The 27,652-nt window shown below is 44.0% G+C and overlaps 1 protein-coding gene across 1 annotated transcript; it reads right to left on the bottom strand.

Annotated features, from left to right (window-relative positions):
- Positions 1 to 26,916, bottom strand: Nsun4 (NOP2/Sun RNA methyltransferase 4). Its single transcript, XM_004672150.2, has 6 exons — positions 26,804 to 26,916; positions 22,448 to 22,782; positions 17,374 to 17,528; positions 15,440 to 15,600; positions 2,937 to 3,061; positions 1 to 587 (listed from the first exon to the last, which is right to left on the bottom strand). Exons 1-6 carry the CDS (start codon positions 26,894 to 26,896, stop codon positions 311 to 313), a joined length of 1,146 nt encoding a protein of 381 aa, XP_004672207.2. The 5' UTR covers positions 26,897 to 26,916; the 3' UTR covers positions 1 to 310.
- Positions 26,917 to 27,652: the final 736 nt, after the last annotated feature.

The raw sequence follows: 27,652 nt of genomic DNA, 5'->3' as shown, positions 1-27,652 counted from the left end.
TATGGCACTTCAACAATTTTATTGGGTATAATGTTTCTTCCCAAATTTACAGCTTATAATAAATGATAGGCTTATTCATTAGCTCCTTGTAAGCCCTTTAGGATAGGCTAGATGATAAAGGTAGGTGTATGAGTTAGAAACCTGCTGATAATCTACAATGGAATAGCAGTCTTACTTCCTTCTGCTTAAACCTCTTTTCAGAAAAACAAACGGGATAGAGATGGGACCCAGAGTATATCTCTGCTGCTGGTCTCAGTTCATAATGCCACCAACAGAGTCTTTGTCATCCTATTTCAGGGACAGGGTGATGCTATGTCAGCCTACGCATTTTGCAGAAGTACATAGGACCAAAATTGGCGAGGAGGTTTGGCACTACCAGCTCTCCAACCTGGCAGGATGAGAAAAAATAGAATGTGTCCATGAAAACCTTTCGAAAGTAAGACAAGTCTTCCACTTGAACCTTGATGCTGTACTGGTTGGCCAGAAGCTCAATGGTACCTTGCACCACATACTCATTCTGTAAGTGTGACAGTGAGCAGGTGGAATAGACAACGTAACCTCCTGGTTTGGTGGCAAGAAGTCCAGCCCTGAAACCAGAAAGAAAGAGAAGTGATAACTAGAAGCAACATAAGGACCTGGAAATATGGGTAGGACAGTCTACTACAAGACGAGTAGATGGATTAGACATTGAGGACACGGCTGAAAAGTCATCATTTCTCAAGCAGACAGCAATATAACCTCATTCCATGGGCTCTTCTCTAAGAGGGCCACCTCTTCCTTCTCTTTCTTCTCTTTTTGTTTTAAATTTTTATTTAGTTATTTATTTATTAGAAAGAGAGAAGCTGGGCAGGGCGACACATGCCTTTAATGCCAGCACTTGGGGTAGGAGTAGGAGGATCACCATGAGTTCAAGGCCACCCACCCTAAGACGATATAGTGAATTCCAGGTCAGCCTGAGCTACAGTGAGACTCTACCTTGAAAAAGAGAGAGAGAGAGAGAGAGAGAGAGAGAGAGAGAGAGAGAGAGAGAGAGAGAGAGAGAGAAAATGGGTACACCAGGGCCTCTCCCACTGCAAACAAACTTCAGATCCATGTGCCACCATATGCATCTTGCTTATGTGGGTTCTGGGGAGTCAAACCTGGGTCCTTAGGCATTGCAGGCAAGTGCCTTAATGGCTAAGCCATCTTTCCAGCTCGCCTGCCTGACTGTATTTCCTTCTTCCTTTCTTCTTTCCCTTCCTTTCTTCCTCCCTTCCTTCTTTCTTTTTTTTGAGGTAGCATTTCACTCTAGCCCAGGCTGACCTAGAATTCACTATGTAGTCTCAGGGTAGCCTTGAACTCACAGTAATCCTCCTATTGCTGACTCCTGAGTGCTGGTATTTCATGCCCAACACTTTTTTTTTTTTTTTTTTTTGAGACAGGTTTTGCTATATAGTTTAGAATAGTCTCAAATTTGCAATCCTCCTTCCTTGGTTTCACAAGTGCTAAGATCACAAGTATGTGCCACCATTATCTGGCTTTAGGGGGACTTCTTAGAATGCTTGGAATGATCCCTTGCACTGGGTTCTGGTTTATAAACTCAACCTTGGTCCTAGCTATGGACTGAGTTCTCTCCCCAGTCATGCAAAGTCATGAACTAAATAACTTTTTTTTTTTTTTAATTTGGAAACAGAGTCTACAAAAATGTACGTAGCCCAGGTTGGCCTCAGCCTTGAACTTACTAAGTAGCTAAGAATAACCTTGAACTTCTAATCCCCCTGTCTCTATGTCCAGTGCTATGATTACACTATATTACAGGTATGAGCCACCATACTTGATTTATGTGGTGCTGGGAATTAAACACAGGACTTCATGCATGCTAGGCAAGCACTCTACAAACTGAAGCATGTCCCCAGTAACTATTTTTCTGTTCTCTCTCTTTCCTTTTCTCTTTTTGTTTCTTTCTTCCTTCTTTCCCTCCTTTTTCTTTCAAAAGAAATAGTACCTGTGTTGCCCAGTCTGGAGCCTAGGCTGCCCTGCCCCCATACTCCTAGACTCAAGCTACACTGCCTCATCTTCCCAATACCTGAAACTTCAGGTACATACCACTGTATGTGGCAGTAGCTATTTTTCAAACCTGTGCAAGTCATAGATACTGAGGATAAATGAGCATGAGTCAAGAATGGAGTTGTTTTTTCAGGGGAGGGGGTTCAAAGCAGGGTCTCACTCAAGCACAGGCTGACCTGGAATTCACTTTGTCATCTCAAACTCAGAGCAGTCCTCCTACCTTTGCATCCTGAGTGCTGGAATAAAAGGCATGAGCCACCATACTTGGCTAAGGATAGAGGTTTTGATGTAGAAATGGACCATCAGATATCTTTTCACTCCAGGCAAATCTCAAGCCAAACATTACAGCCTAAATCAGAGTACCTGTGACTAACTACCTGCAAAAGAGCCTCACAAGACTGGACCTTTTGACAGTTTTTCATAGAAAAAGGGGAATGGGAGGATTCTGAGACCCTCACTTGACATTCTAGCCACAACTGTGCCCCCTCCCAGCTGTATGTAATTCTGTCCCAGCTACATGTGGTATCAGAAGGTGCTAGAGTATACAGAGAATGGAAGGTTAACTCCATCTACACAGCTGCAGGGAAACCATCATTGATGCCAGGGTGAGACTTCTCAGTGATGTGGCTGATTTACCACCCAGGCTTCCGTAAGTAAGCCAAGACAACTCACTGGGTTCCCCAAGCTACACTTTGGTGGGCTCATACTTTAGTGTGTCATGGATGTCCTATCTGGGGTAAGTAGCATTTGTTCATTTTTCCCTAGGAAAAATTCATACAATACCCTTCTAAGGAGATCTTAAGAACTGCCACTCCTCTAGTATTCCAAGTGACTAGGCTCCTACAACACTCTGGCACAAACTCCTAAGCTCTTATCAATCTATTACTCACGCAAGTAGCTGCACTTGCAGCATAGGCAACATTTGCCGCTCTTTCTTTCTTGACCGCTGAAAGATGTTGTTCTCCTCCTCATGAAGGGAGTGGCGGTCTGTGGTACATGGCACATCCACCAGCACCTGTCCAAGTTATTAAAGGATAAATCATGAGAACTCCCTAGGTTCTTCTTACTTACTTACTTCTGCTCATCCCTTCACTGCAGACTCTGTGACAAAGCTTCTCCTTTTAACCTGATAGATGACTGAGAAATAATGGGTAGAAAAATAGTACATTTATTAATACTGATGGTTGATCAAAAAGCCAAAAACCAGGGTTGGAAAGATGGTTTAAGGTAGATTTTGTTCTTAAACAGTATCCCAGTAGATCTGATGGAATTTGTTGGCTGAAGGTCTGAATTGTCCCCCTAATAGAATGAATAATTTTCTTTTTTTCAACTTTTATTTATTTATTTATTTGAGAGAGATTGAGAATGGGCATGCCAGGGCCTCCAGCCACTGCAAATGAACTCCAGATGCATGTGCCACCATGTGCATCTGGCTTACATGGGTCCTGGGGAATTGAACCAGGGTCCTTTGGCTTTGCAGGCAAATGCCTTAACTGATAAGCCATCTCTCCAGCCCAGAATAAAGAATTTTAAGGTTGAAAATATACATAAATTTGTGTGGAACAAAGCCTGGAAATATAAAAACAGTAGACTGAACAGTAATCTATCCTAAGTGAGACAGGGGGAAAAACTTGAGTGGGATATTTTCTCTCTTCATTGATGTTGGACTTTAATTAGTTGAAATGTATTTCTGCATGACAATGTAAGCTTCAATAAGTTTGCTTAATTCACCAGGTGTTGTGGTGCACTCCTTTAATCCTAGCACTTGGGAGGCAGAGGTAGAAGGATTACCATGAATTTGAGGCCACCCTGAGACTACATAAGGAAACCCAGGTCAGCCTAGGCTAGACTGGGCTAGAGTGAGACCCTATCTCGAAAAACTGAAAAAAAAAAAAAAAAACACAACAAAAGAGCTGGAGAGATAGCTTAGCAGTTAAGTCACTTGCCTGTGAAGCTAAGGACTCAAGTTTGACTCTTCAGGTCCCACATAAATCAAACACACAGTGACACAAGCACACAGGGGGGCACATGCATCTGGAGTACAACTGCAGTGGCTAGAAGCCCTGGTATGCCCAAGCCCATTCTCTCTCTATCTCTCACTCTCACATTTAAAAAAAGGCAGTCATTGGGCTTGCCTCAAAAAAGAAAAAAAAAGTTTCCTTAATACAAAAAAAATGAACCAGGAAAAAAAAAACTCATAGAAATTGACAGAATATGCCTATTTAATCCTGGGCAAAAAAAAAAGCAGGGCTGGAGAGATGGCTTAGTGGATAAGCGCTTGCCTGTGAAGCCTAAGGACCCTGGTTTGAGGCTCAATTCTCCAAGACCCATGTTAGCCAGATACACAAGGGGACGCTCACGTCTAGAGTTCGTTTGCAGTGGCTAGAGGCTTTGGCATGCCCATCCTCTCTCTCTACCTGCCTCTTTCTCTGTCTGTCGCTCTCAAATAAATAAAATAAAAATAAAACAAAAAAAATTTAAAAAAAGGAAAAGCATACTTGAGAATTTTAAGTAAGTCATATAGAAGGTTCAAATTATGCCTGCATGAAAAAATGATAAGTATGTATAACAATACATATATGTGATAATTTGAATGCAAATTATCCCCCATAGATGCATGTATTTAAATAATCCACAGCTAGTGGTTCTGGTTGGGAAGCTAGAGTGTGGATCCTTGCTAGAAGAAGTATTTCACTAGGGGTGGGCCTTTGAGGTGTTATAGTCCAGCTCCACTGCTGATGTAAAGATGTGCCACCAGTTTCCTGCTCCCTCCATGTATTCACTACCATTAGAGACTTCCTGCCAAACATGTAAGTTGCAGGATGTTGAGAGTTGATAGATGGTTCAGTAGTTAAGACATTTGCCTGTGAAGCCTAAGGACCCAGGTTCAATTCCCCAGAACCCATGTAAGCCAGATGCACATGGTGGCACATACATCTGGAATTCGTTTACAATGGTTATAGGTCCTGGCATGCCCATTCTCTTTTGCATAAGTTAGTAAATAAAAATTAAAACATTTTGGAGCTGGGTGTGGTGGTATACACCTTTAATCCCATCACTTGGGAGACAGAGGTAGGAGGACTTCCATGAGTTCAAGACCACCCTGAGACTAGATAGTAAATTCCAGGTCAGCCTGGACTAGAGGGAGACCCTACATTGAAAAACCAAAAAACATTTTGAAAAAAGGAAGTTGGGCTGGAGAGATGGCTCAGCTGTTAAGACACTTGCCTGCAAAGCCTAACAACCCAAGTTCAATTCCTCAGTACCCACATAAAGCCAGATACACAAAGTGGAGCATGCATCTGGAGTCCATTTGCAGTGGCTGGAGGCCCTGGTGTGGCCATCCTCTCTTCCTATCTCTCTTCTATTTCACTCTGCTTGCAAATAGATAAATTAAAATATTTTTTTAGATGTAAGTTGAAAATAAACTCTTTCCTTTCTTCAGCAGCTTTTGGTTGGGCCTTTTGTTAAAGTACTGAAAAAGTAACTGATAGAGAAAATTGGTTCCAGAAGAGGGTTGATGTTACAATAAACCTGACCATGTGGCTCTTCATCTTTTGGAAAGGGTTTGTGAGAAGAATATTGCAGAATTTAGAACTTTGAACTAGAGAAGCCTTACAATACTAGAAGCAGAGCTTAATGGGCCAGACAGTTTAGAGAAATGAGGAAAATGGAGGCTTGGCTCATAAGGTTTCAGAGGGGAAAAGAAACCCTATCAGAAACTGGGCTAGTGCAGTTCACATGATATTCTGGCCAAGAAACTGTCTGTGTCCTAAGAACTTGATGGAGACTGAATTTAAAAGTAATGGACACTTCTGGTTAAGATGGTGGTGTAGTAGCCACACCAAAGCAGCTCAGGGGGTGAAATAAGCAAAAAACACCATAATACACTCTTCTACTGAAAAGTGAAGGTGTATGAGGAATGATCAACCACAGCAGAGAAGCAGGAGACAGCCAAAGTTTCTAGCAACCACACAAGCAGCCAGAATTGGTTCCCACCATGGTGTGGCAATCCTGGTCCTCTGGGAAGAGCTACAGATGTGCCTGACCCTGCCTGAGTTGCAGGAGCAGAGCCCAGGTGAAAGAATGCTGCACTTATACCACTGACCTCACAAAGTCAAGAAACCTGAAGGAGAAGAGAGCAGGGAACAGCAGAGTAGCTCCTGAAGGAGTAAAAAAATGAGAATAACTACACAGCTCTGCTACAACTTAAAGCACCCTCCATAGCCTCTCCTACCCCAACCAACAGCAGGATACAAAATAAACACACAGAAATCAATAGCCTTCCTATATACTAACAACAAACATGCTAAGGATGAAATCAGGGAAATCACTCCCATTCACAATTACCTCAAAAAGAAAAAAAAAAAAAAAAAAAAAAAACAACCTTGGAATAAACCTAACCAAAGAAGTAAAAGATCTCTACAATGAAAATTTTAATATAAAGGGAAGAGAAAGGAAGAGAGGAGGGTATTTAATAGGTTGGTATGGTATATATGTAAGTAGAATGATTGAGATAGGAAGGGGATATGATGGAGAATGGAATTTCAAAGGGGAAAGCGGGGGAGGAGGGTACTACCATGGGATATTTTTTGTAATCATGGAAAATGTTAATAAAAATTGAGGAAAAAAATTTTAAAACACTCAAGACAGAAATTGCAGAAAACACTAGGAAATGGAAAAACATTCCATGTTCCTGGATTATAAGAATAAATATTGTGAAAATGTCAATCTTACCAAAAACAATCCACATATTTAATGCAATCCTCACCAAAATTCCAATGGCATTTTTCATGGAAATAGAAAAAATAATCCTAGGGCCAGAGAGATGCCTTAGCAATTAAGGCATTTGCCTGCAAAGCCAAAGAACACATGTTGAATTCCCCAGGGCTCAAATAAGCCAAATGCACAAGGGGGTTCATTTGCAGTGGCTGGAGGTCCTGAGTGCCCATTCTCTATCTGCTTCTTTCTCTCTCCCTCTCTCAAAGGAAGGAAGGAAGGAAGGAAGGAAGGAAGGAAGGAGGGAGGGAGGGAGGGAGGGAGGGAGGGAGGGAGGGAGGGAGGGGAGAGGAGGGGAGGGAAGGGGAGGGGAGGGGAGGGGAAGGGAAAGGAGGGGAGGGGAGGGGAAGGGAAAGGAGGGGAGGGGAGGGAGAGAGGGGAGGGGAAGGGAAAGGAGGGGAGGGGAGGGAGGGAGGGAGGGAGGGAAGGAAGGAAGGAAGGAAGGACGGAAGGAAGTCAGTCAGTCCTAAAATTCATTTGGAAGCACAAAAAACCTCGAATATCTAAAACAATTTTGAGCAACAAATAAGGCTGATAGTGTCACAATATCTGATTTTAAGCTATATTACAGGGCCATAATAACAAAAAAAAATGGTACTGACACAAAACCAGACATATAGAACAATGGAGCAAAATAGAGGACCCAAATGTAAGCCTTGGCAACTACAGCCATCTGATTTTTGACAAAAATGCCAAAAATATTAATTGGAGAAAAGACAGCCTCATTAACAAATGGTGCCCAGAAAACTGGATTATCTATTTGTAGAAGGATGAAAATAGATCCTTGTTTCTCTCCATGCACAAGTATCAAGTCCAAATGGATCAAATGCCTTAATATCAGACCTGAAGCTCTGAAACTGCTAGAGGAAAAGCAGGGGAAACACTTCAATATATTGGCATAGGTAATGACTTTCTGAATATAACACCAGTTGCCTAGGAAATAAAACTACTAATCAACCACTAGGACCTCATGAAATTACAAAGCTTTTGGACAGCAAAGGATCCTGTGAATAGAGCAAAGTGACAACCTACAGAATGGGAGAAAATCTTCGCCAGCTACACATCAGACAGGATTAATATCCAGGATATACAAAGAACTCAAGAAACTAAATAATAAGAAATCAGACAATACAATTTAAAAAACAGGGGATGGCCAGGCATGGTGGCGCACACCTTTAATCCCAGCACTCGGGAGGCAGAGGTAGGAGGATCGCCATGAGTTCGAGGCTGCCCTGAGACTACATAATGAATACCAGGTCAGTCTGGACCAGAGTGAGACCCTACCTTGAAAAAACAACAAAAAATAAAAAAATAGGAGATGGATTGGAAAGATGGCCTAGTGGGGAAGGTGTTCGCCTGCAAAGCCAAAGGATCCCGGTTTGACTCTCCAGGACCCATGTAAGACAGATGCACAAGGTGGCACATACATCTGGAGTTCATTTGCAGTGGCTGGAGGCCCTGGTGCGCCCATCCTCGCTCTCTCTCTCTCTCTCTCTCAAATAAGCAAATAAAATATTTTTTAAAATAGGGAATGGAATTAGAGAGTTCTCAAAAGAAGAAATACAGATGGTATATAAACATCTAAACAAAGTTTCACATTCTTAGTCATCAGGGAAATATAAATTAAAACTACTTTGAGATTCTGCTTCACTATTGTCAGAATGGCTACCATCAAGAAAACAAATACTTGTGATGGGGAGGTAATATGATGGAGAATGGAATTTCAAAGGAGAAAGTGTGGGGGGGGAGGGAATTAACATGGGATTTTTTTATAACCATGGCAAATGCTAATAAAAATTAAAATAATAATAATAATAAACAAATACATACTGGCAAGGATGTGGAAAAAGACGAACACTTCTACACCATTGGTGGGAATGAAATCTGGTACAGCCATCAGTTTGGGGTTCCTGAGACAGCTAAAAACAGGCTTACCATGGGCTGGAGAGATGGCTTAGTGGTTAAGCGCTTGCCTGTGAAGCCTAAGGACCCCAGTTCGAGGCTCAATTCCCCAGGATCCACGTTAGCCAGATTCACAAGGGGGCGCACGTGTCTGGAGTTCGTTTGCAGTGGCTGGAAGCCCTGGCATGCCCATTCTCTCTCTCTCTCCCTCTTTCTCTGTCACTCTCAAATTAATAAATAATAGACAATTTTTTTAAACTTATGAAATTTGCAGGGAAATGGATGCATCTGAAAAGGATTATAATAAGTGAGGTAACCCAACACCAGAAAGCCAAACAGCACATGTTCTGTCTTATATGTGGATCCTAGCTATAAATGTTTAGGCTTGTATGTGAGTTGGAATAAAAATTGCTAGCAGAGGCTGGGGATCATTTGCAGAAGAGGCAGTAGAAAGAATGTGAGATCTAAAGGAAAGGGAGGAGTGCTTTGCAATATTGTCTTCCAGACACAAAGTGTCCATTACCTTCGTGACCTCACAGTGGCTGACACTACCTACTCAAGGCCTGCATAAAAGAAGAGGTAAAACATGATGACATCAAAATAGAAGAGGTACTAGTTGGAAAGAAAAAGAGATTCAGTGAAGGAGGGATAAGGGAGGGGAAAAAGAGAAGATGGTGGGAAGGGATTATGATCATAGTATATTTTATATATATATGGAAGTTGTCAATAAAAGTTTTAAAAAAGCACCAGGTATGGTGGTACATGTGTTTAATCCCAGTACTCAAGAGGCAGAGTTAGGAGGATCACTGTAAGACTACATAGTGAGTTCCAGTTTAGCCTAGAATAGAGCGAAACCCTACCTCAAAAAACAAAAATTAAAAAATAAAAAGAACACTTACTGCATAAACTCGAGGCCCTCTAGGCCCAGAGACTGCTAAGCTAGATTCTCCACAACCCACTTAAAAAGTTGGACATGACAAAGCACATCCGTAACTAGTCCATGGGAGGCAGAAACCACAGCATCACAGAGGCTTGCTGACCGATAACTCTGGGTGGAGGAAAAGACTCCTTTCTCGAGGAAATGTCTGGCTGAGTAATAGAGAAGGGCACCTGAAGTTCTACTCTAGCCTCCCCATGGTACACATTCACACTACACACCCCTCCTTTTCCTCCTATCTCTATCACATAAATGAGGAATATTAAGTTAGACTATATCATTCTATTTCATGTCTATCATATGATAGAAGGTTTTTTCTTGTGAAATACAAGTTCTCTGACATCCATGATATTGTACAAAAGTAAAACACAAGTAGTTATCTGCCAAAGGATGAATAGCTAGAGTAGACAAAGGCTGTAATCATGGAGATGAAATGTAAACATGCTTGTGATATCTACCTAGGCCAGAGTCTCACTGTGGGGTTGTTTTTTTGTTTTTGTTTTGTGAGGTAGGGTCTTACTCTAGCCCAGGCTGACCTGGAATTCACTATGCAGTCTCAGGCTGGCCTCAAACTCACAGTGATCCTCCTACCCCTGCCTCCCGTGTGCTGGGATTAAAAAGCGTGCACTACCATGCCCAGCTTGGGTTGTTTTTGTTTGTTTGTTTTGTTTTGTTTTTCATTTGCTTGTTTGGGGAGTAAGCCCAGGTTGAATTTGAACTCACTATGTAGCCTCCTCTCACAATCTCCCAAGTGCTGGGGTTACAGGTGTGTGACACCATGTCCTATAGGGAGAGATACACAAGTGGTTAAAGGGGCTTACTTGCTAAGCCTGATGGTCTGAGTTCAATCTCACAGTACCCATGTAAAGCCAGATGCACAAAGTGGCATATGCATTTAGTTAACTTGCAGTGGCAGGAGGCACTGGTGCATCCATTCTCTCTCTCATCTCTTATATTTGTCTCTCTCTCTCTCTTTCAAAGAAGTAAATAAAAATATTTAAGGGCTGGAGAGATGGCTCAGCAGCTAAGGTGCTTGCCTGCAAAGCCTAATGACCTGGTAATAATGATATGTATTTCCTATAATAAAAGGTTCTAATTTTAGCCTCAAAAAATGAAAGAGAAAATCAGGCATGGTGGTGCATGCCTTTAATCCTAGCATTGGGAAGGCAGAGGTAGAAGGATCACTGTGAGTCTGGGGACAGCCTGAGACTACACAGTGAATTCTAGGTCAGCCTAAGTGCCCAGTTTCAATTCCCCAATACCCATGTAAGCCAAATGCACAAGGTGACACATGCATCTGGAGTTCATTTTTAGTGGCTATAGGCCCTGGCATGCCCAATTCTCTCTACCTACCTCTTTCTCTCTCTAATAAATAAATTAATTAAAATATTCCAGGGCTAGAGAGATGGCTTAGTGGTTAAGCGCTTGCCTGTGAAGCCTAAGGACCCCGGTTCAAGGCTCAATTCCCCGGGACCCACGTTAGCCAGATGCACAAGGGGGCGCACACATCTGGAGTTCGTTTGCAGTGGCTGGAGGCCCTGGCCGCACCCATTCTCTCTTTCTCTCTCTCTGCCTCTTTCTCTCTCTGTCTCACTCTCAAATAAATAAATAAAAATTAAAAAAAATCTTCCAGATGCATGGCATAAAAATCACTAGAAAGGGGCTGGAGGGATGGCCCAACAGTTAAGATACTTGCTGGCAAAGCCAAAAGACCCAGGTTATATTCCCCACTACTCATGTACAGCCAGATGTACAAAGTGGCACATGCATCTGCAGGTTTTTTGCAGCAGCCGGAGGCCTTAGTGTGCCCATTCTGTCTTTCTCCCTCTCTCTGTTTCTCTGTGTTTGCAAATGAATAAATTAAAAAAAAAAACACAGCTGGGTATGGAGGCGCATGCCTTTAATCCCAGCACTTGGGAGGAAGAGGTAGAAGGATTGTCGTGAGTTCAATGCCACCCTGAGACCACATAGTGAATTCCAGGTCAGTCTGAGCTAGAGTGAGGCCCTACCTCAAACAACCGAAAAAAAAAATTTTTTTTTCATTTTTTTTTAATTTATTTATTTGAGAGCAACAGACACAGAGAGAAAGATAGATAGAGGGAGAGAGAGAGAATGGGCGCGCCAGGGCCTCCAGCCACTGCAAACGAACTCCAGACGCGTGCGCCCCTTGTGCATCTGGCTAACGTGGGACCTGGGAAACCGAGCCTCGAACCGGGGTCCTTAGGCTTCACAGGCAAGCGCTTAACCACTAAGCCATCTCTCCAGCCCATTTTTTTTAAATCACTAGCCGGTGTGGTAGCGCATGCCTTTAATCTCATCACTTGGGAGGCAGAGGTAGGATTGCCGTGAGTTCGAAGCCACCCTGAGACTACATAGTGAATTCCAGGTTAGCCTTAGCTACAGCAACACCCTACCTTGAAAAACCAAAAAAAAAAAAAAAAAAAAAAAAATCATTAAAAGAAAGTGACTCAAAAATGCTAAACATCAGCCTAGGCTAGAACAAAACCCTGCCTTGAATAAACCAAACAAAGAAAAGAAAATGCTAAACATGCCAGATGTGGTGGCACATGCCTTTGAGTTTGAGGCCACCCTAAGACTACAGAGTGAATTCCTGGTCAGCTTGGGATACAGTGAGACCCTACTTTGAAAACAAAATAAACAAACAAACAAAAAAATGCTAATCATGGAAAATGCTAATAAATTTTTTTTTTAATGCTAAACATAAAAATAGTAAAGGGAGCTGGGCGTGGTGGTGCACGCCTTTAATCCCAGCATTGAGGAGGCAGAGGTAGGAGGATCACCATGAGTTCAAGGCCACCCTGAGACTACATAGTGAATACCAGGCCAGCCTGGACTAGTGTGAGACCCTACCTCAAAAACCAAAAAAAAAGAGTAAAGGTATAACCAAAAACATAAAAGAAGCTGAGTGGCAGCGATGATGGTACATGTTTGTAATCCCAGCACTAATTTATAATCCCAGCACTTGGGAAGTTGAGGCAGGAGGACCTCTTGTTCGAGGACAGCTTGGGCTACACAGTAAGTTCCAGGCTAGCCTTGGCTACATATTGAGACCCTGTCTCAAGAAAAAAGGGAGAAAGCTGTGGGAATTTCTACAGACCTATAAGGGTAGATGAACTCTTTGGAGAATGACTACAAGGTACAAATAAAGATGTCAGATTCCTGAACCCTTACACACATAAACAGCAGTGTTGTCTGATTTCAAGGGCAATAAATCTGAATATCTTGGTTCTAATATATTACTGAAATTATCAAGTGTAAAAAATGTTGACCTCGGGCTGGAGAGAGGGCTTAGCGGTTAAGTGCTTGCCTGTGAAGCCTAAGGACCCCGGTTCAAGGCTCGGTTCTCTAGGTCCCACGTTAGCCAGATGCACAAGGGGGCGCACGTGTCTGGAGTTCGTTTGCAGAGGCTGGAAGTCCTGGCGCGCCCATTCTCTTTCTCTCCCTCTATCTGTCTTTCTCTGTGTGTCTGTCGCTCTCAAATAAATAAATAAAAAATTTAAAAAAAATGTTGACCTCATGCTATCAAAAGGAAAAGAAGTTGTACTGTTTTAGTATACTTAGAAAATATTTAGAAAAGAAAAAACTAAAAACTAAAATATTTAGGAAAGGTCTTGAGAGATGACTTAATATTTAAAGGAAATGTTTAGAAAAGGCAATCAAACTATTCAGCATCAGATATGGGATAGGCATGACCACATCAGACCCTGGCCCTGCCCAATATGCAGGGTTATCAGCCTTATGCAAGGATGGCACTCCAGCCATATCTCAGCCTGGAGATACCTGTCTTATATTTTCCTTTCTGAGAATACAGAACCTTGTTCAAATAAACATTTAATCATTTGAAATAAAGTACCTCAGAAATAAAAGATGGGAAGGAAGCTCTAAGTATAGGGAATGGTAGAAAAGAAGGGTGTCTTGTCATGAGCATGCAGAGCCCTGGGCTGGTGTCTTCTCTCCAGGTGATGAACAAGTAGAGCTAGGGAAAGAATGAAGTTACCAAGAATTTGTTGGGCCCTGAGGCAACATTCTTCTAAAGTGCTTAATATTTCCCTAACAATTTCTTCAATAAATAAATGAAGACATCTTCAAGATATCAAAGCTGTTTTCTGTTTTGTTTTTTCAAGGTAGGGTCTCACATAGTGAAAACTGACCTGGAATTCACTATGTAGTCTCATGGTGGCCTTGAACTCAAGGTGATCTTCCTACCTCTGCCTCCAGAGTGCTGGGATTAAAGGTATGTGCCACTACGCTCCCCCCCACCAAAGCTGTTTCCAAATGCCCAAAGCACTGTCATGTAAAATGGGAGACAGCTCATTCTACACTGTTCCAAAAGGCATAGCTTAAATCAATGAGTGTAAATGAAACAACAGTGATTGTGATGATGACGATGATGTTGAGTGTTTTCTATATTCCAAGCACTGTGTTAAGCACATTCTTTTTTTTTTTTTTTTTTTTTTTGGTTTTTCGAGGTAGGGTCTCACTCTGGCTCAGGCTGACCTGGAATTTACTATGTAGTCTCAGGGTGGCCTCGAACTCATGGCGATCCTCCTACCTCTGCCTCCCGAGTGCTGGGATTAAAGGCGTGCGCCACCACGCCCGGCCTCTAAGCACATTCTTATTTAGTCTCCATCCATAATACAGGCACTACTATTAACCTCAGTTACACACAGAGAAGCTAAAGCATAAATGAACATTGAGCCAGGCATGGTGGTGCATGCCTTTAAAAACATAAACATTTATATTTGCATATTCAAATAATATGAAGGATATAGAAAAACAACAATGGTTATAGGAAGGGGAAGTAGTAGGTGGTGGTGTATAGGAGTAAGAAGATTTTTTTTTTTTTTTTTTTTTTTTTTGGTTTTTCAAGGTAGAGTCTCACTCTAGCTCAGGCTGACCTGGAATTCACTATGTAGTCTCAGGGTGGCCTTGAACTCATGGCAATCCTCCTACCTCTGCTCCCAAGTGCTAGGATTAAAGGTGTGAGCCACCATGCCTGGCTCTAGGAGTAAGAAGAAAGCTTATTTTTACCTTACTTTTTTCTGTTGTTGCTTTTTATTTTTTTGAGGTTGGGTCTCCCTGTAGTCCAAGCTGGCCTTGAATTCACAGTGATCCTCCTACTTCCACCTCCCCAGTGCTACAATTAAAGGCATGTGCCACCATGCCTGATGAAAGCTTACTTTTTACCAGACACCTTTTTGTGCCTCCTGAATTTTGCAGCACGTGCTGTATTAATATTCAGAAATAAATAGAATGTTCTCATTCAAACTTATCTTCATGAGGGCTTCGGAGCAATCAAGTGACTTAAGAAATCAAATATGCTTTATAACTTTTTTCCACACTCAGGTTCAAATTCTTTTTGCTAGCTGGGCATGGTGGCGCATGCCTTTAATCCCAGCACTTGGGAGGCAGAGGTAGGAGGATTGCCATGAGTTCAAGGCCACCCTGAGATGACAGAGTTAATTCCAGGTCAGCCTGGACCAGAGTGAGGCCCTACCTCAAAAAACCAAAAAAAAAAAAAAAAAAAATCTTTTTGCTGCCAACTGTTTCTAATGAAAATAGTAGCAAGTCATCTAAGCTGACAGACAATTCTGCAAATAGCTTTTCTCCAAATTTCTTGTGGAGAACTGTCCAGGTTCAGAAACAGCCCCACATATTCAAATAGGTCCTAGAGGATGGGTTGTAACCCCTTGGGGCTTGAGGCTAGGATAGGGAAGCCAGCTCAATGGCTGTCTTAAACCAGGAATCACTCACCCGATCATAAGTGTCCCCTTCCACCTCTCCCCACTTCCTGCCATCCCATGAGGTGATTCGAACTTGGTTTCCTTCCCTAATTTCTTGAGGTACATAGTTGTAAAGGACCTTCTGTAGTCTGCCTGTTCGAGAAGTAGAGAGATCGTTGGCAGCAAGATTGCCTGTAAAAAAAACAAAAACAAACAGATACTTCAGAAACTTAAAAAACCTCCCCACCAGCAATGAGTTTGGATGAAAAGTGACTAATCCTCAAAAATAACCAGTCAGAGCTGGAGAAGATGGCTTAGTGGTTAAGGCGTTTGCCTGTACAGCCAAAGGACCCTGGCTTGATTCCTCAGGTCCCACGTAAGCCAGATGCACAAGGGGGCACATGCATCTGGAGTATGTTCGCAGTGGCTGGAGGCTCTGGCACACCCATTTCTCTGTCTCTCTCTCTCAACTTCTTTCTCTCTCTCTCTCTTAAATAAATAAATAAATATATTTTTAAATAATAACCAATCAAGGCAGACCCCAGAGACAGGGATGCTATGTACATGACACCAAATCAGTCACTCTGGAAAAGTAGTTCCAGAAGGGGCAGGGCTGGAAAGATGGCTCAGTGGTTAAGCGCTTGACTGTAAAGGCTAACGACCAGAGATGGATTCCCCAGTATCCACTAGCCACTGCAAACAACTCCAGACACATACGCCACCTGTGCATCTGGCTTTATGTGGGTGCTGGAGAATTGAAACCAGGTCCTTAGGCTTTGCAAGTAAGTGCCTTAACTGCTGAGGTCTCTCTTCAGCCCCAGGAAGCATTTATTTTTTTTTAATTTGGTTTTTCGAGATAGGGTTTTGCTCTAGCTCAGGCTGACCTGGAATTCACTATGGAGCCTCAGGGTGGCCTTGAACTCACGGTGATTCTCCTACCTCTGCCTCCCAAGTACTGGGATTAAAGGCATGCACTACCATGCCTGGCTTTAAAATCTTTATTACTATTACTATTACTATTATTATTATTATTATTAATTTTAGAGAGAAAGAGAGACAGGAGGAGGCATGCCAGGGCCTCAGTAACTGCAATTGAACTCCAGATGCTTGCGCCACCTAGTGGGCATGTGCAACCTTGTGCTTGCCTCACCTTTGTATGTCTCGCTTACGTGGGATCTGGGGAGTTAAACATGGGTTCTTAGGCTTTGTAGGAAAGCACCTTAACCACTAAGCCATCTCTCCAGCTTTAAAAATATTTTTATTTATTTGCAAGAAGGGGAAAGTGGAGGGCACCCCAGGGCTCTTGCCAGTGTAAGTGAACTCCTCCAGGCACATGTGCCACTTTGTGTACCTGGCTTTATGTGGGTGTAGGGAACCAAACTTTAGCCAGCAGGTTTTGCAAGCAAGTACCTTTAATCACTGAACCATCTCCCGTACCCCTAGGAAGCTTTTTACAAAAGCTTCACTTATACAAAAAGGTAGAAACATTTCTTCTTCAAGCACTTAGTTGAGGGGTTTTTTGTGTGTGTATATGTCATCAAACCTAATAATTTACTATCTTTTAGTTTTTATTTTCTTAGTTTATTTCTTTCTCTCTCTCTTTTGATGCAGCCAACTCTTACTGCTTTAGCTAGCATACCAAGGAAATGGGACTTCATCTTAGAGACAAAGTAAGTAAACGCAGAAGGGCGAAAGTGTCATGAGCTGGATTCATCATGTGGTAGATTTATCAGAGCCCTGCTTTAATTTGCCTGTTGAGGCCTTGCTTAGCAATCTTTCTTAACAACTGACAGAAAAAGAAGGAAATAACTGCAATTATAATAAAATAAAATACAGTGATAATAAAAATACAGGAGCTAGCAAGCAACTGCTATACCTTCTCAAATAGGACCAGAAGACTGGCTATATTCAATATATCCTAAGTGAAAAGCCCTCCTTGCCCAAGATTGCAGCTTGCTGACTTACGGCAACAGCCAGTTTGAAGCAATGCCAGTGTTTTTCCCCCAGGTGCTGCACACAGGTCAAGCACAGTATCCCCAGGGTGCAGGCCAAGAGCCAGGACAGGTAGCAACGAGGCAGCATCCATCAGGTAGTAATCCATGACACCTAGGCTTCCAAGTCTGAAAGAGAGAAGACTACCTTATTGCCAAAATCCAGGTCAAAGACAGGTGTGCTGTCATGTGCCTTTAATCCCAGGACTTGGATGGTGGGACAAAAGGATTGACACAAGTTTAACGCTAGCCTGGTCAACATAGCAAGTTATAACTACGGCTAGATAGTGAGACTCTGCCCTAAAATAAAAACAAGGGCTGGAGAGATTGCTCAATGGTTAAAGAAGCTTGCTTGCAATGCCTGAAGGCCCAGGTTCAATTTCCCAGTGCCCACATAAAGTCAGATGCACAAAGTGGCACATGTGTTTGGAGTTCCATTTCAGTGGCAGGAGGCCCTAGCATACCCATTCTCTCTCTCCTTCTCTTTCATCTCTCTCCTTTTTCTTTCTCTCTCTCTCAAAAGAAATATTTAGCCGGGCGTGGTGGTGCACACCTTTAATCCCAGCACTCGGGAGGCAGAGGTAGGAGGATCACCGTGAGTTCAAGGCCACCCTGAGACTACAGAGTTAATTCCAGGTCAGCCTGGACCAGAGTGAGACCCTACCTCAAAAAACCAAAAAAAAAAAAAAAAAATTAAAAGAAAACAAGAGCCTAGTGTGGTGGTTCACTCCTTTAATACCAGCATTTAGGAAGCTGATGTAGGAGGATTGCTGTGATTTCAAGACCAGTCTGAGAGTACAGAGTGCCTGCCTCAAAAAAAAAAAAAAAACAGGTCAGGTCGGGTCAGGACATTCACTAGCAGTAAAGGTCAGTAAGTCCATTCCCTCAATGGCTATTGAACTCCACTCAGCAAAATCACTTCTCAGGTATTCATTCATTCAGTCATCCACATGGTATCCAGAGTGATCCTCTTAAAACATACATCAATTTGCCAAAAGTTTTTTTTACGGAAAATTGCCTGATTAGACAGATGTGAGTTTTAGACATCTAGTAGAGATAGAGCTACCACTGGGGCAGGAATGATGTGGGTAAACAGGGCTGAATGACCAGCGGCAGCCTGTCACAGGACTCTGCATTCACAGCCATCCTATTTCCTGAGACCGAGCTCAGCCACGATAGTTCTGGGAATAGCCACAAGGAGACAGAAACCCTATCAGGAAAAGGCTCTGGGAGAATGGTGTAATGAGGCATGGCAGGACCACCAGGATGTACTGTAAGAGCCACAGTCCCCAAGCCTGACACATGCTCAGCTGTGACAGAATATTTTCTTTTCTTTTTTCCTTCTTTTTTTTGTGGCGGGGGGCCTTTGGGAGTAGGGTCTTACTCTAGCCCAGGCTGACCTGGAATTTACTATGTAGTTTCAGGGTGGCCTAGAACTCACATTAATCCTCCTACCTCTGCCTCCCAAGTACTGGGATTAAAGGTGTATACCACCACAACTGGCTTAATAGGATATTTCCAGTCAAACCATACTTGGATTGTCTGTACCACATGTATCACAAAAGAACTGAGGGGCTGGAGAGATGGCTTAGCGGTTAAAAGTTTGCCTGTGAAGCTTGAGGAACACGGTTCAAGGCTCGATTCCCCAGGACCCACATTAGCCAGATGCACAAGGGGGCACACGCATCTGGAGTTCGTTTGCAGTGGCTGGAGGCCCTGACATGACCATTCTCTCTCTCTCTCTCTCTCTCTCTGCCTCTTTCTCTCTCTGTCTGTTGCTCTCAAATAAATAAAGAAAAATGAACAAAATTTAAAAAACAATAAAGAACTGAGAAATCTAAGAATGGCACAGAAGTGCTGTCATACCAGTACAGGTCCATAAATCCCATTCTTCTGTCCTTCTTTAAACTATGTTTAGTTCATTGAGAATCTGCTAAAAAGCTACAGTCCTGGGCTGGAGAGATGGCTTAGCAGTTAAGGTGCTTTCCTACAAAGCCTAAGGACCTAGATTCAACTTTCCAGCACCCATGTAAGCCAGATGCACAAGGTGGCACATGCATCTGGAGTCCATCTGCAGTGGCTAGAGGCCCTGGCATGCCTATTCTATCTGCCTCATTCTCTCTCTCTAAAAATAAATGAAAAAAAGCTACAGTTCTTCCTTCTGGAAAAGAGTACACACACTTTCAAAGAGAACTTCATTAGGCTTCTAAATTTGTTGAGACTCCTTTAACCACTGAAAAGTCCAGGTTTCTTTGACTCTACAAGGAGCCCAACAGGATAAGGTAGGAAAACCCAACAAATGTAAGAGTTTTGGTGAAAGAACAAACCATGTCCAGAAATCTGCCATGGCCATTCACTTTCCTCATTTCTTTTCCTAAGATTCCAAGTGCCTCAAACAATTTAGGAACACATATTTTACTCCATTGTTCTGTCGGTAGCCAGTGCCTCAGAATTGATCCGATCCTGGCTCAATCAATTGATTTAGAGTAACTAAAACAATCTTCTGAAACATAGCTTTGATGAGAACACCACCAGTTCCAAGAGATATTATGATTTTTATTTATTTACTTTGGTTTTTTGAGTATGGTCTCACTGTAGCCCAGACTGACCTGGAGTTACTATGTAGTCTCAGGGTAGCCTCAAACTCAAGGTGATCCTCCAACTTCTGCCTCCCAAGTGCTGGGATTAAAGGCGTATGCCACCACATTTGGCTCTAAGAGGTAATATTGAAGAGTACAACATCACAGGCTCTATGCTATATATTTAATATGTATAATTTCAGTGAACCCTTGCCACATCCCGTGAGGCATATAAACCTGGATTCCAGTGCTATACTACCTGGGACTCAAACTAGCCCAGTTGCTCATTATTTGTATCATCTTCAGTAAATTACTCAACTTCTCTGTGCCTAGGTTTTTCTATCTGTAATAAGTACCTCTTGTAGCTCAGCTATAGAGCACTTTCCTAGCATAAAGCAGGCCCTAGATTCTAGTCCAAGCATAAAAAAAAAATGTACATGCCAGATAAGATTTTTTGTTTGTTTTTGTTTTGGGGACGGGTTGGGTAAGTCTTTTTTTTTTCAAGGTAGGGTTTCACTCTAGTCCAGGCTGACCTGGAATTCACTATGTAGGCTCAGGGTGGCCTTGAACTCATGGTGATCCACCTACCTCTGCCTCTATAGTACTGGGATTAAAGGTGTGCACCACCACACCCAGCTTGTATTGTTACTTTCAGGCAAGGTCTTATTCTAGGCTGGTCTTGTACTCATTAAATAGACAAAGATGACCTGGAACTTCTAGTTCTCCTATAGCCACCCCTCAAGTGCTAGGATTATAGGCATACACCACCACACTTGGCTTTATTTTGGGGGTTTGAGACAGGGTCTTGCTGTGTAGCCCACAGTAGCTTTGAACTCACTGTCCTCCTGCCTTAACATCCTGAGTTTTGGAATTACAGGTTAAACTACCATGTCCAATGTGATGGGTAATCTACATTGTCAACTTGACGAGATTTATAACCAACATGGAAACATGCCTCTAGATAAATCTATGAGAATAATTCTAGAAAGGGTTAACTGAGGAGGGAAGACTTATCCTGAATTTAGGTGGCACCATTCCATAGGCTGTAATCCCAGACTGAAGAGAAAGGATAATGCAAGCTGAGTAGAATTCATCTCTCTGCTTTCTTGACTGGGGCTGCAGTGTGGCCTCAACTCCTGCTGCCATGCGTTCCTCACCATGATGGACTACCATCAAACTGGGCCAAAATAAACTCTTCTTCCCACAAGTTGCTTCGGTTAGATTTTTGGCCACAACAAGGAAAGTAACTTATACACCCAGCTTTCTTTCTCAATATCTAAAGCACAATTCAGCACTCAATTCTGCAGGGGTTTTTGTTGTTGTTGCTGTTGTTGCTTTTTGAGGTATTGCCTCACTCTACCCCAGGCTGACCTGGCACTCATTCTGTCGTCCCAAAATAGCCTTGGACTTACGGTAATCCTCCTACCTCTGCCTCCTGAGTGCTGGGATTAATGGTGTGCACCACCATGCCTGGCCTAGGAGGTTCTTTATTTAGATCCACTACAAACTTTCACCCCTAGGTGAAGTCCTATTTCCTAGCAAAGTCTACTTCCTCTCCAGTACCACAAGGTTACTTGTCCCAGTTTTATGGGTGACTGGGTGGGCAAAATAGGGAGTGGGAACAGCCGCAAATAACAAACATTTTAACTGAAGAGGGTGTTGCAAATGCTCATGTGAGAGATTTCTACAGAAAACTCAGAACAAATTCCTGGGTTCAGCCCATGGGTCAAACACTAACTACACCACTTACTATCTGAAGGAACTAAAACAAGTAAGTTCTTTAACTTCTTTGCATCTCAGTTTCCCCTCAAATGTAAAAGGTCAACATAACCCCCTCATCAGGCTTTTGACAGAAAACAGATAATACATACAAGGCACCTAAACAATATGTACTCTGTATACGAACATTAGAAATATTAACAGTGGGGCTGGAGAGATGGCTTAATGGTTAAGGCGCTTGCCTGCAGGTCCCATGTAAGACAGACACAGAAGGTAATGCAAGCACGCAAGTCTGTACATGTGCACAAGGTGGCACACATGTCTGGAGGCCCCGGTGTACAAATTCTCTCTCTCTCACTCATGCTGTCTATCATAAGAAGGAGGGGGCAGTCTGTTGGGCTTGCTTCAGGAAAAAAAAAGAAAAGAAAAGAAAAAGGAAATATTAACAGTAGGCTGGAGAGATTGCTTACGGCACTTGCCTGCAATGCCTGATAGCCCAGGTTCAATTCCCCAGTACCCATGTAAAACCAGATGCAAAGCAGTGCATGCATCTAGAGTTTGTAATGGCTAGAAGCCCTGGCATGCCCATTCTCTCTCTCCTTGAATATATAAATGTTTTTTTTTTAAAAAGAGAGATAGAAAGAAATATTAACAGTATTATGCTTCATATTATAGAAGGAAAAGAGTCTCTTCGTGTCTAGTTCTGACAGGCACTCAATTCAAGATGATCCCCATAGCTCCAGATCTTACCTGGCAGGAGGGAAACGGCTAACATCCCCTTTGGAGAAAGTGAAGCATCGAAGGTTTGGACTGAAGCCTGGGGATGGGGTTGCAGAGTGGCCACTCTCAGGCTCCAGTTTCCACTGGGAGATGGCTTCATTCACAAAGTCCTTGGCACTCAGTCGCTTCAGCTTAGCACTCACATTATCCCAAGCAGCAAAATTATTGACCAATGCACCATACTTCTGCTCTGAGAGAAGACTAACTCGGATTGATGGCCAAAGATCCCCAAACTGCACACTGTAGGTCATGTCAAAATTTTGCAGAGCCAGCTGACTGGCAGGGAATTTGGGTTCTGTAGTAGCCTAAAAGAGAAAAGACAAGGTTTTTAATTTTTTCAATCTTGCCTATACCTCTTACAGTCTGATTCTACCAATACCTCAGAGGCCAGGGTCAACTCAGATCCTCCTAGTGCCATTCCTGCCTTTGCATCATGCTTCTGCCTACCAGAAGAGCAGAATGGGAGAGAAAAGTAATCACGAGTTGACCTTCCCATTATAGGTTTGTGAAGAGAAGCTGCACATCTCAAAGTAACCATGTTGGGGTCATCAAGAAGAGCTACAGCTGGTCCACACTTGTAATCCCAGTGTTCAGGAAACTAAGGCAGAAGGATCAAGAGTTGAAAGCCAGCCTGGTTTGAGCCCAGGCTGGCTTAGATAGTGTCTTAAAAAAAAAAAAAAAAGAGCTGGGCATGATAGCGCACATCTTTAAACCCAGCATTCAGGAGGCAGAGGTAAGAGAATAGCCATCAGTTCGAGGCCACTGTGAAACTCCATAGTGAATTCCAGATCAGCCTGGGAAAGAGTGAAACCCTACCTTGAGAAACCAAAAAATAAAAACATATAAATAAAATAAACAAATATAAAAGGCCTTGGGTTGGGGTATACATCAGTGTCAGAATGCTTGCCTAGCATGTGTGTGATGTCCTGGTTTCAATCCTTAACACTGCAAGGAGATGGGGTGGGGAGAGCTTGGAGTAAAAGAATTTAAGAGAATGGAAGGTCAAGGGAGAACACTTGAAGAAACTATGAAGGGCCCAGGAAAACCTTGGGATTAAAAACAAAATAGTGTCTCTGAATGGTCCTTCTGTCTTCCAAAAACTGTTCATGACTACTAGTTTAAATGAGCTCTACAGCAGTAATGCTCAACAGGATAAAAAAAAAAAAAAAAAAAAAACTTTGCAACATTGAGAGATGAGGGTAACTCACCTAAAATCCTGTATTGACTGGCACCATAATGCTCAGAAACAGAGGTCTGTGAGTTGTTTTGGAGGAGTTCCTAGACCCCAGGAAATGGGATAAGGAGACTTTAACAAAACAGGGCCTTCTAGGATGATGGCAAAGGGGACAGCAGTGAATGAATAAATCAGATCTTACGTCATGAAAATTTTAAGGTAGATTAAAAAGAGAAATAAAGACTTCAAATGGCAGTCAGTCCATAAGTTGGTCTTGGTTACCACAGCTGAGACGTTTACTATTGCTGGCAGTCTTGTTACTTAGTTTGGCTCTGGCCTGGGCTTTTGTTTGGTTCAAATTGCAATCTGGTCCTCATCTCTTCTTATTGTGGGGACTCTTGCTCCGACCCTGCTTTCTACCACTGTGAGGACTCCTGGTCTTCTTCCGATTTCTGCTTTGGCCCTGATTAATGCTACACGGAGGATTCTCACACTGGCCCAGAGTTCTGCCTAGGTGAGGACTAGTGCTCCGGCTCTGACTCCTGCTATGACAAGGACTCCTGCTGTGGCTCCGACTTCTGCTATGACAGGGACTCTTGCTGTGGCTCCGACTTCTGCTACAACAAAGACTCTTGTTCTGGCTCTGATTCTGGTTGTCAGTACTCTGGCATTCACTGATAATAATGGTTGAACTACAGCTGGGGTTAGTGCTATAGCTGGAGCTCTTGGATGAAGGCAAAGGGCAGCTGTAGGGAACCTGAGGGGCCTCTCTGAGAGGGCCTTGAGAGGCCACAGTATAAGTATGAAGGCCACAGGGAATAGTGTTGGGGCAGAGCCGAGCCTGAGGAACAACAGGTAAACACCGTGGGTCAAAGGGTGTTCTCAAAGGGATAAAGGAGTAGATGTGAGTAGAACAAGGAGGCACCATAGGCTTGCTCTGGTGTTGTAAGGGTGGGCCCCTGGGAGCACAATAGGTGCCACAGGGAGTCACCATAGGCTGGTTATGACACTGAAGGGGACCTGTAGAGTGATTGAGGGTACCAGAGAGTGGGCATGGATGGGAAGTGGTGGAACCCATAGAGCATATATGGGTATTGCAGGGAGATACCATGGGGGGTCCATGGGGACTGCTCTTAGCGTAACTACTGGGTGAAACAGGATTACAAGGCAGACAGTGTGAAAGAGAAGTAGGGACAGGAGTTTTGATGATCCCAAGGGGAAGGTTATTCCCTGGGGGAAGTTCTTTGGGACAGGAATTTGGAGTTGTGATGGATGGCTCCACAGGAGGACCAGAGAGGCCAAAGGAGTGGGAGGGAGGTAAAGGAGAGGTGCTGGTATTAGGGGCCTTGGGCTGAGCAGGAGGGGAGTGGAGGGGAGTATTGATTAGAGACCGACATCTCTGGGGAACGCGACGTAACTCTGAAGATTTGGAGGATTTCACTTGGGGAGGAACTGGGGTAGGGAGAGGGGTGTCATTATAACTTCTGTGGGGTGGAGCTATAAACTGATTCCCCAGAGGTGATGGGTAATACAGAGTAGGATAAGGACACTGAGGAAGAGGCAATTCCGCAGGGCAAGGAGGACCAGAAATTGCAGTGGGTGGGGTTAACAAGAGGTAAGAACCCCTACCAGTCTCCCAGGAGAACCGGGACTCAAAGCAAGGCTTCCTGGGAGCCACGGGATGGGATGAGCTAGGAGAACCAGAACTCTCAGAGGGTAGGCTGATGGCACAATAAGGGCTCCCAAGACCAGATATGTGAGCCTCTGAGTTAAGATGGGAATAGTGAAAAGAACCTTCTTGAGGTGAGATGGGAGAGCCAGACATGCCCGCCTGAGAAGAAAGTGGAGGACCACAACAGTTTTTCCCAAGGGGCAGGTCAAGCTGTGGTTTCAGTTCACAAGGGTCTGGAGGCTTAAAGGGGCCATGGTAAAAGCTACCAGCAGTCAGGGCAGATGCTGAAAAAAGAGAAGCATCATTGTAACTTTTCCCTGAGGACCAGTGAGAGAGCAGAGGGGAGATCATGGGCCCAGTTTCCAAAACTCCCTGAGGAATGGCTGTAGAGATTATAGGTCTAGTTTCCACAGGTTGATGCACAAGAGGAGGGGAAAGTGTGAGGCCAGTTCTCAGGGGCCTATGGGCAAGAAGAGGAGAAATTATTGCACAAGTTCCCTGGGACCCCTGAGTGAGAGGAGTTGGAATCATGGGCGTATGAGTGAGTTGAGGAGAGGTCATTGGGCTGGCTCCTGTGGGCTGATGAGTAGGGAGAGGGGAAGCCACAGGACTACAATAATAGAGGTAAGTGTGCTGGTTAAAGCAAGGGCTTGGAGGACAAGTATGCTGAGGTCTTGGGGGATTGATCCAGTTGCAACAAGGGATCCGCTGAGGAAGAGTGGGTGACCCCGGAAGGCTGAATCGCTCTAAACAAGGGCTGGAAGGAGAAGAACCACAGGGGTTGGGCTCTTGGCAATACAGCCTTCCGAGAAGGGGGGAAAGGGGTTCACAAGTACATCTCACTGGTGGGGTTGGGGAGGAAGCTTGTGGGGGCGAAGTGCGGTTTCGTCGGGGTAAGCATGGGGATGTGACGTTGAGGCAAGAAAGAGGATCTCTAGGGTGAGGGCGGTCGGTGCACCTTTTGCCTGCATTTGGGGAAAGAACGGCACTAGGGGCAGGGGGCTCACTGAAACCTTTCCTGGGCGCCAAAGGCAGCTCGAGAGTGAGGACAGGGCTGCATCCTTTCCTGCAGGACGATGGAGACGCAGGAGGGAAGGGGAAGTCATTATGGCATTTTTCTGGGGTTGAGGGAGCCTGGGTTGAAAGTTCAAGGAGGAAAGGAGAAGAGTTCATGGGTGGGGAGAGGGAAGAAAGGGAGAAGGGAGGGTGAAGAAAAGGAAGAGGAAGGGGAGGTAGGGGCCAAGGGAAAGGTAATCAAAAGGAACACAAGGCGCGGTGACATCACCGGATGAACGAGAACGCCCGGCTGACTTAACACAGAGGGGCGGAGTCAGAGGCTGTACGTAACCGGAAGAGGAGCCAAGAGTTAGCTGGACCGGACAGTGACGGGCGCGGGGCTGGGAGGAGGTCCAGGAGAATACTACTCGGGCGGCGGAAAATACAAAAGCTGGAAAAGTTCTCTTCCTCCGCCAGACCTTACCCATTTCTTCTTAAATCGATGTCTCCGTGGGACCGGCGTGAAGTCCACAAGCTTCAACAGTTCGCGAGCACCCCTCAATATCGGCGTAGCCATGTCAGTGTGCGCCCGGAGGAAAGTCCGGCCGGAACCGCACTGTAGGCTCCTGGGTTCCGGGGCCGTGGCGCGCGCCTCTCCCAGCCAAAGGGGGGGGGGTTACGTCTTTTACATTCTCCCTGGATTCCTGCCTCTGTAAACCAGATGCAAACCCTGCCCGTCGGCGATCACAGTTGGCACCCACGGTAGTGGCTCGGGTTAGGTGCCTGGAGCAGTACCAGAGACTCGGAAGAAGGCCTTAACCTACTTATGGACTGGCGAACCGCTGGTTGAGTACTGAAGGAGTTAGCTAGGTAAAGACTGCAGGAGCTGGACATGGTGGTTGCACGTCTTTAGTCCCACCACTCGGGAGGCAGAGGTAGGATCGCCATGAATTCGAGGCCACCCTGAGAACCCTATAGTGAACTCCAGGTCAGCCTGGGATAGAGCAAAACTCTACCTGGAGCCTCTCCCTCCCCTCAAAAAAAAAAAACTAAAACAGGGCAGGAGAGATAGCTTAGCGGTTAAGGCATTTGCCTCCAAAGCCAAAGGACCCACATTTGACTCCCCAGGGCCCACGTTAGCCAGATGCACATGGGGGCGCAGTCTAGAGTTCGTTTGCAATGGCTGGAGGCCCTGGTGCGCCCATTCTCTCTCCCCCTCTCTCTCTCTGTCAAATAAAAAAATAAAATATTAAAATAAATAACTAAAAACTGAAACAAAAAAGACTGCAGGAAGGGCCTTTAAGGCTCAAACTGCACAGAGAAAAATCCAGAG

Source organism: Jaculus jaculus, chromosome 5, assembly GCF_020740685.1.
Source record: "Jaculus jaculus isolate mJacJac1 chromosome 5, mJacJac1.mat.Y.cur, whole genome shotgun sequence".
Lineage (NCBI taxonomy): Eukaryota > Metazoa > Chordata > Mammalia > Rodentia > Dipodidae > Jaculus > Jaculus jaculus.
This window is presented reverse-complemented; position numbering and strand designations above follow the sequence as displayed.

Coding starts and splice junctions, on each gene's coding strand:
- Nsun4 (XM_004672150.2), bottom strand. CDS start 26,896: ATGGCTACGCCGATATTGAGGGGTGCTCGCGAACTGTTGAAGCTTGTG. Junction 3,062..15,439: donor AAGGGGACACTTATGATCGG/GTGAGTGATTCC, acceptor TAACTTGGACAG/GTGCTGGTGGATGTGCCATG. Junction 588..2,936: donor CTGCAAGTGCAGCTACTTGC/GTGAGTAATAGA, acceptor TTCTGGTTTCAG/GGCTGGACTTCTTGCCACCA.